This window comes from Oryctolagus cuniculus, chromosome 6 (genome assembly GCF_051225735.1).
Source record: "Oryctolagus cuniculus isolate XC-2025 breed Fujian yellow rabbit chromosome 6, ASM5122573v1, whole genome shotgun sequence".
Lineage (NCBI taxonomy): Eukaryota > Metazoa > Chordata > Mammalia > Lagomorpha > Leporidae > Oryctolagus > Oryctolagus cuniculus.
The window spans coordinates 27,258,280-27,270,798 of NC_142872.1; the positions used below are offsets into that span (position 1 = coordinate 27,258,280).

Sequence of the window (12,519 nt, forward strand, 5' to 3'; positions counted from 1 at the left end):
CGTCCCCGCCTCCTTCCCTTACGCTGATTGGTAGCTACAGGCTTCGCCAGCTGATTGGCCGAGCGAACGCAGCGCGTAGTTTAAAACATTGTATCGGGAACAAAGCTGCACCTCGTGGGTGGAGTTTTACTCTCAGGCAGCCGACGAAGTGATTCGGAACGAGACGTAAGCTGGTACCGCAGAAGGAGCGAGTGTCACGGCCTCGGGTGAGTGTGCGGACGGGCTGCACGCAGCGTTACCAGCTCTTGCCCGCGAGGAGTAGGCGTCCGGAAAGCGGAACTGGAGACGCCTCGTCTCGGTGGGCGTTGGGGTGCAGTCGGTGGAGCCTGCGATCCTCCCAGCCCCGGCGAGCCAGGCTCCCTCCTCGGAGCGTGGCCTTCCGCTTTTGCAACCTGATAGCCCAGGATTAACGTTCGCCTTCGAAAATGCCGCCTTAGGCTGGATTAACTTTCAATCCTCATCGCCTTTCCCTCTGCAGATAAGATACTGGGGCTGGGGCAGTGGGTGGGGAAGGGCGTAGCAATTCTGGCAGCCGGGCCGGGTGTCTTGGGACTGGGCCTTTTTTTTTTTTTAACCTGGTTTGAAGCCTCTTCGTCCCAAGTCCTTGCTTCACTTTCTTGTCTCCTTTCAGACCTCGGCTGCCCCCTGCTGTCATGTCGCATGGGATCCTTTCTCCGCCCACGGGCTTTCTGTCAGATGAGGAGGTGGGCGTCTCCCCCATGTTTGAGTCCACAGCTGCAGATCTGGGGTCTGTGGTTCGCAAGGAACTGCTGTCGGACTGCTCCGTCATTTCCGCCTCTCTAGAGGACAAGCCACAGGTAAAGGACTAAGGGGAGTGGCTCGGGCGGCGGAAGGCCTTAGCCACAGTTGTCCACGCAAGGTAGAAGTTCTGAGATAGCAATTCAGAATTAAGGGTATGACAAGCAAAAACCTCGTAGAATATGTGGCCTCAAGTTCCTGCTCATGGTTAGCTCCAAGGGAGAGAGCAGTTCCTTCTCTTCACCACGAGGCCCAGTTAAGTGTTGGATAATTTGCACAAGTTCGTCCTGGTGTTAAGTGCAATGGCTTAGCAACATCAGCCATTTGTTTAGCTTTCCGCTAGGCCAAGGTTTCTCAGCCACAGCATTATTTGACATTTGGGGCCATAGTCTTTCTTGTGGGGGTTGGCCTTTGTATGGTAAGGTGTTTAACAGCATTCTTGGCCTCTGTCCACTGGATGTCAGTAGTAACTTCCCTATTCTGATGACCAAAAAGTCTAGAGATCACTAAATGCCCCTTGTAGCTGGGAGAAGTGGAGAAATGGCCCTGGTTGAGAGCCACTTTACTAGGCCCAATGCTGAATGTGTTTGTGTGTTTTTTTTTATAAGATTTATTTATTTATTTATTTGAAAGGCAGAGGCAGAGAGAGGTATCCATCCACTAGTCTACTCCCCAGATGGCCACAAGGGCCGGAGCTGAGCTGTTCTGAAGCCAGAAGCCAGGAACTTCTTCTGGGTCCCCGACACGGGTGCAGGGGCCCAAGGACTTGGGCCATCTTCTGCTTTCCCAGGCCATAGCAGAAAGCTAGATCGGAAGTGGAGCGGCGGGTCTTGAACCAGTGTCCATATGGGATGTTCACACTGGAGATGACAGCTTTACCCAGTATGCCACAGCACCAGCCCCTGCTAAATGTTAACATGCTTTGTTATATTTTTTTTTTCTTATCTTTTTTTTTTTAAGATTTGTTTATTTATTTGAGAGATAAAGTTACAGAGAGAAAGAGATAGAGATCTTACATCTGCTGATTCACTCCCCAAATGGCTGTAATAGCTGGAGCTGGGCTGATCTGGAGCCAGGAGCCAGAAGCTTCTTCTGGGTCTCCCAGGGCCTATGCCTGAGGGCCATCTTCTGCTGCTTTCCCAGGCCATAGCAGAGAGCTGGATCAGAAGAGGAGCGGCCGGGATAGGAACAGACCGGCACTCATGGGATGCAGGCGCTGCAGGCATCTGCACTGCATGCCACAGTGACAACTCCTGTCCTTTCTTAGAGTTTTTCTTAGGAACTTAAAGTTCCATCAGAATCGAGTCCTTGACAGTGTCCCTCATGGACTACCAGAACCTGTTGGAGTTTGGGCCATAGTGGGCACTTTGAATGTCTGTTGAATGCTTGAACTGGGTGCTATTAACTCCATTCTACAGATGAGGAAACTGAGGCAAAACATTTTAAAAGCTTGTTCAAGGCTTCATAGTTACTAAATGATGGAATTGGAACTCAAATTCAATTGCGTCTGCCTTGCAGCCTCCCAGCAGCTTAATGACTTGATATCACATACAGATTTTCATACCAATCAACCACTTCTAACTCAGATAATTGGTATGGCAAACCAGGTTTGGAGGATACTGATAAGACAGAAAAGGGTGAGAAAATAGTAAAAAAAGAAAAGTGTGTGTAGGTTGGAATGATTGTGGAACCAAGAGTAGCTGCACAGACATTTGGAATGGAATGGGGTGATGTCAGTGTGATTCCTAGGAACTGTGCTGTTTGCCATTTGCTCAGAGGGGGCTGCTGAGATTAATCCATGGTTCCGGATTGGAATTCTGCCACAGGTTCCACCTGACAGTGCAGAGAAGGTGAAAGTTTACCTGAGGGTCAGGCCCTTGTTACCTTCAGAGTTGGAACGACAAGAGGATCAGGTGAGTGAGGAGGGAGTAATTTAAATGGAATCATGTAGTAGAGAAGAGGTTCCCAGGAATGTTTTCCTGTGTGACAACTATTTTCCTCCATCAAAGGGCTGTGTCCGTGTGGAGAATGTGGAGACCCTGGTTTTACAAGCACCCAAGGACTCCTTTGCCCAGAAGAGCACTGAGCGAGGAATTGGTCAAGCCACCCACAAGTTTACCTTTTCCCAGGTATGGAGGAACTGGTCTGTGAATAAGGGACAAGCTTCTAGTGGCAACTTGTTTCCTCTTGAGAAGGAGGGCTTCTCTCTGTTATAAGTTCCTTATTTATGCACACATCTACAATTCTGGGGGCCCTTGACATGTGCTCATCATTATGCCAATTACTTCATGTGCATTAATATCCAACAGTTCTTATTATTACCATTATCCCTATTTTCTTGACAAGGAGTCTCTGGTTCAGCAGCAGTAATGTTGCCAAAGCCGAGCTGATTGTTAGTGGTGGACTTAGGACTTGGATCCAGATCGTCCATCTCCAAAGCCTGTGCTTGGGACCACTGTGCTGCCTTGCTGAGTGTGCAGCACGAGGCCCAGTGCATAGCACTGCCTAAGTATGTGTTGAGCTGGATGAAAGATGCACTAGCAGAGTGGTTGAGTTGTTGGCATTTGGGGAACTTCTGGCAGCACTATAAGAAGGAACCCTTGGGTGGTTTCCAGAGCAAACCACTATGAAGGGATATGCCACGCTGGCTCTGCATGGGAGGAGAAGGGAAGGGAAAGGATCCGTCTCTGAGAAGCTGGGTCTGTCTCTAGATCTTCGGGCCGGAAGTCGGACAGGCATCCTTCTTCAACCTGACTGTGAAGGAAATGGTAAAGGATGTAATCAAAGGGCAGAGCTGGCTCATCTACACCTATGGAGTCACCAACTCAGGGAAAACCCACACAATTCAAGGTGAGTAGTACAGCTACACAGTGTTGCTGACTGGCTTATAATGATTTTTTTTCTTTACTTTTTGATGCTGCAAGTTAGGGACAGAAAGGACTTGTTTCAGCTGTGCATCTTCTGTATACCTCTAGGTACCATCAAGGATGGAGGGATCCTGCCCCGATCCCTGGCTCTGATCTTCAGCAGCCTCCAAGGCCAACTTCATCCGACACCTGACCTGAAGCCCTTGCTTTCCAACGAGGTAATCTGGCTAGACAGCAAGCAGATCCGACAGGAGGAAATGAAGAAGCTCTCCCTACTAAATGGAGGCCTCCAGGAGGTAAAATGTTGGTATACATGGACGCTGGGGCAGTAGCTACAAATCTCAAGAAAGTTTTATGCTAACCTTGTCCTTGCCGCCCCTCCAGGAGGAGCTGTCCACCTCCTTGAAGAGGAGTGTCTACATTGAGAGCCGGATGGGTACCAGCATCAGCTTTGACAGTGGCATTGCTGGGCTGTCGTCCACCAGTCAGTTTACCAGCAGTAGCCAGTTAGATGGTATGTACTGTGACTTAGTTCTGTGTCAGGTAACAGCAGGAATCCATTCTTTGATACCAATAAGTGCCAGAGGTCTGAGCTCTGCCTTCTGAGGCTCCCCATAGGCCAAAAGTGAGATAGACTGCACTAGGGCTAATGCTTTATATGTTGGCTTCTTCCCCAGAAACAAGTCACCGATGGGCACAGCCAGACACTGCCCCAGTAAGTGTCCCAGCAGACATTCGCTTCTCCATCTGGATCTCCTTCTTTGAGATCTATAATGAACTGATTTATGATCTGTTAGAACCGCCTAACCAGCAGCGCAAAAGGCAGACTCTACGGCTATGTGAAGATCAAAATGGCAATCCCTATGTAAAAGGTATGGGACTACTGGGGAGGCTGGCGTGAACCCTAGAGGGGACTTGGGAAGACACTAGGAAGAGCTAGGAGTTTGTATCTTATGCCCCTCTCTACTTTGACCTCAGATCTCAATTGGATTCATGTTCAAGATGCTGAGGAGGCCTGGAAACTCCTGAAGGTGGGTCGTAAGAACCAGAGTTTTGCCAGCACCCACCTGAACCAGAATTCCAGCCGCAGGTAAGTGGATTGTAAAAATAAACTCTTCACTATATCCAGGCATTATCAGTCCTGCATCTCGCCATGGAAAATATGCAATGACTTCTCCCCTTTTTCTTACCTTGTAGTCACAGCATCTTCTCAATCCGGATCCTGCACCTTCAGGGGGAAGGGGATATAGTCCCCAAGATCAGCGAGTAAGTTTTTCCATTTAGAAATCTGGGCTTTGGGGGCCTGTGTTGTGACTCATCAAGTTAGCCCACTGTTGTGACATCAGCGTCCCATATTAGAATGCAGGTTCAAGTCCTTGGTACTCCGCTCCCAATCCAGATTCCTGCTAATGTGCCTGAGAAGGCAACAAATCTCTAGGCCCTTGCCGCTCATGTGGGAGATCAAAATAGAACTCCTGGCTTTAGCTTGGCCCACCCTGGGCTTTTGTGGCCATTTGGGGAGTGAATCAGTAGGTGAAAAGATCGATCTCTCTATCTTCCTTTCCCTCTGACTGCCTTTCAAGTAAATAATCTTTTCTGGAAAAAAAGGGAGAGGGGGCAGTGCTGTGGCATAGCAGGTTAAACCTCTGATATGGGCGCTGGTTCATGTCCTGGATGCTCCACTTCTGATCCAGCTCCCTGCTGATGTGCCTGGGAAAGCAGTGGAAGATGGCCCAAGTCCTTGCGCCCCTGTACGCACATGGAAAACCCAGATGAAGCTCCTGGCTTTGGCTTGGTCCAGCCCTGGCCATTGAAGCCATTTGGGGAGTGAAACAGAGAATGGAAGATTTTTTTCTCTAACTCTTTCAAATAAATTTTAAAAAGAAATTTGGGCTTCTTATCCGTAAATGGTAGCTGGGGAATCAGGAGCCCTCAAAATGATTTCTTTTCCTTCTTTGGGTACGGAGATTCTTGGTGGACTCTCTCCTCTCAGAACCATATGAAGAGCTAAGAGGTTTCTAACACGTGAGGCCCTGCCATCAGATTTTGTGCATTATTCTAGGCTGTCACTCTGTGATCTGGCTGGCTCAGAGCGCTGTAAAGATCAGAAGAGTGGTGAACGGCTGAAGGAAGCTGGAAATATTAACACTTCTCTGCACACCCTGGGCCGCTGTATTGCTGCCCTGCGGCAAAACCAGCAGAACCGGTGAGCTTGACTGTAAGCTGGGATGTCCTTGGGTGCTGCAGTTTGCTAAGAGACTTCCTGGTCATCACTGGGTATGGTGCTGGGATACCCCAATGGCTGCAGTTGTGCTGACAGCTCTATTTTTGATTTTTCTGCCAGGTCCAAGCAGAACCTGATTCCCTTCCGTGACAGCAAATTGACTCGAGTATTCCAAGGCTTCTTCACAGGCCGAGGCCGTTCCTGCATGATCGTCAACGTCAATCCCTGTGCGTCTGCTTACGATGAGACTCTTCATGTAGCCAAGTTCTCAGCCATTGCCAGCCAGGTGAGACACTAAAGAGGTAATGGTCTGATAACTTTAAAAAAAGCTATCATGGACTGGTTATAGAATCAATTAAGTTTTTTCCCCCCTCTAGCTTGTACATGCCCCACCTGTACAACTGGGACTCCCATCCCTGCATGCATTCATCAAGGAACACAGTCTTCATGCATCCCCCAGCTTAGATAAAGGGGCTAAGGCAGGCCCAGGCCTTGATGACGACATTGAAAATGAAGCTGACATCTCTGTGTATGGCAAGGAGGTGAGAATACAAGGAAGCTTTGGGGCCACAGCTTAATGGCTACACATTTTCCATGCTGCCGTCTCAGTGGACTTGACCCTTCTGAGGCATGACTCTTTAAATAGTGACCTCTGACATGGGTGTTCCTTTTAGGAGCTCCTTCAGGTGGTAGAAGCCATGAAAGCACTGCTATTGAAAGAAAGACAGGAAAAGTTGCAGCTGGAGATGCAGCTCCGTGATGAAATCTGCAATGAGATGGTGGAGCAGATGCAACAGCGAGAACAGTGGTGCAGGTACTAGCTAAGACCCTCTGGCCCTGTCACAGACCCACCTGGGACAGGGTGGGAAAGTAGGGACTGAGATGGAATTGTCCCTCACAATCTTTACTCACTTCTCTGACAGTGAACATTTAGATACCCAAAAGGAACTACTGGAGGAAATGTATGAAGAGAAACTAAAAATCCTCAAGGAGTCCCTAACAAGTTTTTACCAAGAAGAGATTCAGGTAAGTTACCTTGAATCAGCCCCAACTAGCTGTTCAGATCACTAGGTAAATAGATTTTATAAATGCTGACAGAGGGCAGGAATGAGTTAAGTCACTTCTCTGTTCCCTTTAGAGCTTTGTAGGCATTCAGTCTATTTGCTGAAATAATTAAGGCTTTAGTTGGCCAGGCTTTCAAGCCTGGAGTGTCAGGAAAGTTATTTATTTGTTCAGACATCTGTTCCTGCAGTATTTGACTCTGGACAAAACTGTGCTTTCTGCTTCCCTCTTAGGAGCGGGATGAAAGGATTGAAGAGCTAGAAGCTCTCTTGCAGGAAGCCAGACAGCAGCCAGTAGCCAATCAACAATCAGGGTCTGAACTGTCCCTACGGCGGTCGCAAAGGTTGGCAGCTTCTGCCTCCACTCAGCAGCTCCAGGAGGTTAAAACTAAACTAGAACAGTGCAAAGCAGAGCTACACTCCACCACGGAAGGTGAGGAAGGAGAGAAGGCAGAAAGCCTGGCAGTGGTTCAGGAACAGCTGAATCCAATTCCAACATAATTTCTTCAACTCTGAGCTATGTCCCCAATCTTCTATCTGCTACAGGCTACTGTTAACTCAGTAAATCTACATGTTTAGGTTTTCTGCTTCCTTCCCTCAGAATTGCAGAAGTATCAGAAAATGTTAGAACCACCACCTTCTGCCAAGCCCTTCACCATTGATGTGGACAAGAAGTTAGAGGAGGGCCAGAAGGTAATTTCCTGTGTTACCAGAGCTCCTTTTTTTGTCTGTAATATCCAGAATCATCATCACTGATTCATGTGAGGACAAGGTACACTTTGTATATATATAATGGTCCTAGAGTGGCTATTTCATTTAGCCAACCGCCCTTTCTAATTTTACTTTTCTCAAATGGACAACGAGTCTATTCAGATCATTATCCAGGATGAATCTCTTAGCTCTTATTTCTCCTTTTTCAGAATATAAGGTTGCTGCGGACAGAGCTTCAGAAACTCGGTGAGTCTCTCCAGTCAGCAGAGCGAGCCTGCTGCCACAGCACCGGGGCAGGGAAACTCCGGCAAGCCTTCACCACTTGTGATGACATCTTGCTCAAACAGGTTAGGGCAGCCTATATACCTCTCCTGTCCTGCCAGCCCTCCCCAGAGCGCATGTGAGAAAACAGGAGTGAGGGGTGGAAGAGAAAAGGTGAAGATTTATTTTTTTATTTATTTGAAAGGCAGTTAGAGATCTTCCATCCACTGGTTCACTCTCCAGATGGCCAAAGTGGCCAGGGGTATGCCAGGTCAAAGCCTTGTCAAGCCTTGTCTTGTTTCTCCAACATACCAGGAAGAAATGTGAGAAATGTGTTCTTTTTTGATCTTCCTTTAGGACCAGACCCTGGCTGAGCTGCAGAATAACATGATGCTAGTGAAGCTGGACCTGCGGAAGAAGGTAGCCTGCATTGCTGAGCAGTATCACACTGTGCTAAAACTCCAAGGCCAGGCCTCTTCTGCCAAAAAACGTCTTGGTGCCAACCAGGAAAACCAGCAGCCAAACCAGCAACCCCCAGGGAAGAAACCATTCCTTCGAAATTTACTTCCCCGGACACCCACCTGCCAAAGCTCAACAGACTGCAGCCCTTACGCCCGGATCTTGCGCTCACGGCGCTCCCCTCTACTAAAATCTGGACCTTTTGGCAAAAAATATTAAGTCTGTAGAAGGAGAGCTCGGTTGTTGCTCTCAGATGATTCAGCTGCTCAGCTTGACAGGTCTCTCTTGGGCTTTACCGTATACTTGGAACTCTATGCACAATGAAATACTTGGGCGCTAGTTGTTTTTCCCATTTTGTATTATAATCACCTATGCAAGCTCATATTTTTTCACTCACATGGTATCTATGCACACAAAGAAGTATATAAAATAAAGATATTATTGTTTACATTTTTATTGGAATTCCAAATTTAGGAAAAATAATTAAAACATTATAAAATGGGTGTAAAAACAGAATCAAACACCTGGGAATGGCAGTGGAGACGAGTAACTAGTGTACAACTAATCTGACTTATTAAGAAATAAATTCAAGTGGCATGAGCTATTCTAACTTAATATAAAATGAAATGTCATACGTAAGGAGGTGAACAGGTAACAGATGATGTTCTAAGAATAAAAAGGAAGGAAAGCTGGAACCTGAGCTCAGAATGGTCCACAGCATCTTCTGTACAAATTCATTACAGCAGACATTACAATGAGAGCATATTACCTCCTGAACACACATGCACAGGGCTGGAACCCTCCAAGACCACAGTAAGAATGATTCCCTTTACCTTGTCTAGACAGATAAAGGCTGAAAAACATGTGTTCTGTTGGAGATAAGCGGCCAAAAAATAATTATGCATAAAAAAATTATTAAAACAGACTAGTTTGAAGTGTTTATTCTCATCGGTGTAGTAGCAAAAGTCATTTTCAAATGTCCATGAAGTCTCCTTGGTTTGCTTTGGTAGGGGTATAGCTAGCACTATAGCCATCTTTTGCCCTCGGTAAGGGTCATCAGCAGTTCCATGCTCAGTGAGTTTCTTTTGTCCTTTTATTCAACTCTAGTAACTTCCAACTTGAAAGCTTTTAGAAGACTCCTTCTCACACCAGTTTTGGAAGAATGCCTCCCTTGAGAAAGTACAAATGGATAGCTCTACTCCATTTAAACCTAATCTCTGACTTCAGAATTGGGGTCATGCTCAGCAAATCCAAGAATGAGGTCATTTCTACAAAGTGCCCTGACCTCCTCCTAGGGTACTCAGTTATGGCTACTGCCAGCAGAAAGTACAGTGGCAGGCAGACTTTGCTTCCTTCCTTGGGTCTCCCACTCCAGAAGCATTAACACTTTGTTCCTGTAGCCTGTGCTAAAGTGCTGTAAAAGGGATACTTTGGGGGGGGATAAAAAATGGCTCTGTGAAGAAGACCAAGATCTGCAGCCACTCTGTGAACGGAAGAGACACAAGTGCTCCTAACTGGCAAAAGACAAAATCTGTACCTGCCAATATTCATCTGTCAGTCTGCCTCTGGAGGTGATTATATACACTGTCCCCAAGCAGCTGTTTCCATCTGTAGAAATGAGAGCTGAGGTCCTTGGATGAACAACATGGCCATTCTTTACATGGAAGTAAGGCTTACTATGGGTGTAGCAATGTACTTGCTTGAAGTAGCCAATTATGGTGTGACAGAAGACAAGTTGAGTGGAGAAACTCTGCGGGTGGGAGTGTTGTTGGCAGACAGCGAGGCAGGGAGGAAAAAGGGAGCAGGCATCTCACTGGTCGGAGTTTCACCTTGGTTCCGGAGCTGTAGGATTTGCCGAAGCAAGGCCTTACCTTCTTCCCGGGTCTGAAACAAAGCAGATGATTGTTTGAAAATATGCCCAATGCTGCCTTTTTTTTTTTTTTTTTTTTTGGACAGGCAGAGTTAGACAGTGAGAGAGACAGAGAGAAAGGTCTTCCTTTTTCCGTTGGTTCACCCCTCAAGTGGCCGGTATGGCCGGCGCACTGCGCTGATCCGAAGCCAGGAGCCAGGTGCTTCCTCCTGGTCTCCCATGCAGGTGCAGGGCCCAAGGATCTGGGCCATCCTCCACTGCACTCCCAGGCTACAGCAGAGAGCTGGACTGGAAGAGGAGCAACCAGGACAGAATCCGGCGCCCCAACTGGGACTAGAACCCAGTGTGCAGGCACCACAGGTAGAGGATTAGCCTAGTGAGCTGAGGTGCCAGGGCAAGGCTATTTTTAAAAACAAGTTATTGAGAGAGGCATTGCAGGAGGGAGGTGTTCCTGCCATGTGATCTTAGAAACAACTGCTCCAGTCCTCATCTCTGGAGCAGAACACGGGAACGGGTCGAAGTACAAAGATGTCCAGCTCAGAGGACTTCCTTCAAGGCAAATATAACAAGACATCACAGAGGAAAAGAACCATATTCACTGATGAACAGCTTGAAGACTTGAACATCTTGTTCAGTAAGAACCTGTACCCAGACCGTGACCTTCAGGTAGAAGTAGCCTCCAAAATGAACATAGACCCCACGGTGGTGCAGGTCTGGTTCAAGAACCACAGAGCAAAACTCGAGAGCAAAATGCACTCAAGTTCCACCCCCGCAGGAAGCTCAGCACCATAGACCCCTGGAGGACCCAGTCACACCCGACTCCTTCCAGGCGCCAGTGGAAGCACCAGCCAGATACCCTGAAGACGCCTACCCCCGGGGCCTCGCTTACCCACACTACATGGCGCCCTCACTGCACCTCAGCAGTGAGGCTTAAAGTCCCCAGGGACCCCTCTGGAGGACACCAAATCATCCACTTCGGCTGCTGTGAAGACAGCACCATATAGAACCTCTACCCACTCTGGGACCCCACGGTGCAGCCAGGACCCAGCTGTGCCGCTGCCTCTTTGCACAAAGCAGACAGAACCAGAACGATTTCCAGACACAGAAATAACTTCCAGCCATAAAGAACAAACAACGATATGGTGGCTGGGTTTCAAAACCATCCCGGGGCCAGTGCTGGGGCTCAGTGTGTTAAAGCCCTGGCTTGCTCCAGTTCGAGTCCTGGCTGCTCCACTTCCATCCAACTCCCTGCTAATACATCTGGGAAGGCAGCAGAGGACGGCCCAAGTCCTGAGGCCCCACACCCATGTGGAGACCTGGAGGAGGCGCCTGATTCCTGGCTTTAGTCTGGCCCAGTCCTAGTCATTGTGTCTAATTGGGAAGTAGACCAGCAGATGGAAGACTCTCTCTCTCTCTCCTTTTCTCTTTCAAATAAATAAAATGAATCTTAAAAAAAAAAAAAAAAAAAAAAAGTTATTGGGGCCAGTGCTGTGGCACAGCAGGTTAACGCCCTGGCCTGAAGCGCTGGCATCCTATATGGGTACCAGTTCGAGACCCGACTGCTCCACTTCTGATGCAGCTCTCTGCTATGGCCTGGGAAAGCAGGAGAAGATGGCCCAAGTCCTTGGGCCCCTGCACCCGTGTGGGAGACCCAGAAGAAACTCCTGACTCCTGGCTTCGGATCGGCACAGCTCCAGTCATTGTAACCAATTGGGGAGTGAACCATCGGATGGAAGACCTCTCTCTCTCTCTCTCTCTCTCTCAGCCTCTCCTCTGTGTAACTCTGACTTTCAAATAAATAAATAGATCTTTAAAAAAGAAAAAAGTTATTGAGGTACTGATGATATACGAGTTCCACGAATCAGAGCAGGCTTTTCACTTATTCTTAACCACTCTCCACCCTCACATTATGGTAAAGACCTTACATTCTAGCCTAAAATCCAAACCCTTTATTTATTAAAGAACCGATACTCACATCATTGAATGCACAACACTTCTGGGCGCAAGTTGAAGCTTCATCCCACAGCTTGCACTTAAAATAGTACTGGGCCAGATAGCGGAAGGCTGTGCTTTCCTCCAAGTGTTCCACTATTTCCTAGATAGGGAAAGCAGGAATGACTGCGGTGGCAAGAACAAGGTGAACGACACAGTTCTCATGCTACGACACATACCCCACAGGAATAGATATCTTGAATATATTTGATGTAGCACTGGGCAGCCTGTTCTGATTCGGTCAATTGTTCGTGAAGCCTACAAAAAAAATTAGCCTTTCAGTACAAATCAGATCTCAGAGCAAATTAATGATAA

At 47.7% G+C, this 12,519-nt stretch overlaps 2 protein-coding genes across 4 annotated transcripts in view; one reads left to right on the forward strand and one right to left on the reverse strand.

The window, feature by feature from the left end:
• On the forward strand, positions 1 to 8,792 carry KIF20A (kinesin family member 20A). Of its 2 annotated transcripts, none has more exons than XM_002710234.6 (19): positions 1 to 206; positions 632 to 818; positions 2,586 to 2,672; positions 2,769 to 2,888; positions 3,471 to 3,609; positions 3,735 to 3,922; positions 4,011 to 4,140; positions 4,304 to 4,498; positions 4,605 to 4,716; positions 4,824 to 4,892; positions 5,689 to 5,832; positions 5,971 to 6,136; positions 6,228 to 6,392; positions 6,525 to 6,664; positions 6,774 to 6,876; positions 7,146 to 7,344; positions 7,513 to 7,604; positions 7,832 to 7,969; positions 8,241 to 8,792. In XM_002710234.6, exons 2-19 carry the CDS (start codon positions 654 to 656, stop codon positions 8,559 to 8,561), a joined length of 2,673 nt encoding a protein of 890 aa, XP_002710280.3. In that variant the 5' UTR covers positions 1 to 206; positions 632 to 653; the 3' UTR covers positions 8,562 to 8,792. The 2 variants fall into 2 exon arrangements, with proteins under 2 accessions (XP_002710280.3, XP_089192048.1); XM_089335922.1 differs by having other exon boundaries at positions 7,832 to 7,868; positions 8,241 to 8,355.
• The window catches only part of CDC23 (cell division cycle 23), a 27,489-nt gene continuing 23,750 nt past the window's right edge, over positions 8,781 to 12,519 (reverse strand). For both annotated transcript variants that reach the window (XR_016236165.1, XM_002710235.6), the window contains exons 14-16: positions 12,384 to 12,462; positions 12,188 to 12,307; positions 8,781 to 10,226 (exon numbers count right to left, since the gene is read on the reverse strand). Coding sequence is in view for 1 of the 2 variants with exons in the window: in XM_002710235.6 (XP_002710281.1) it covers positions 10,056 to 10,226; positions 12,188 to 12,307; positions 12,384 to 12,462 (370 nt within the window). In the remaining variant the exon portion in view is untranslated. The remainder of the gene's footprint in view (positions 10,227 to 12,187; positions 12,308 to 12,383; positions 12,463 to 12,519) is intronic.

What these genes read in the sequence shown, in the direction of transcription:
- KIF20A (XM_002710234.6), top strand. Translation starts at nt 654, where the DNA reads ATGTCGCATGGGATCCTTTCTCCGCCCACGGGCTTTCTGTCAGATGAG. An exon ending in TGGCAATCCCTATGTAAAAG is followed by an intron (nt 4,499 to 4,604) that starts GTATGGGACTAC and finishes CTTTGACCTCAG; the next exon opens with ATCTCAATTGGATTCATGTT. An exon ending in GCTACACTCCACCACGGAAG is followed by an intron (nt 7,345 to 7,512) that starts GTGAGGAAGGAG and finishes TCCTTCCCTCAG; the next exon opens with AATTGCAGAAGTATCAGAAA.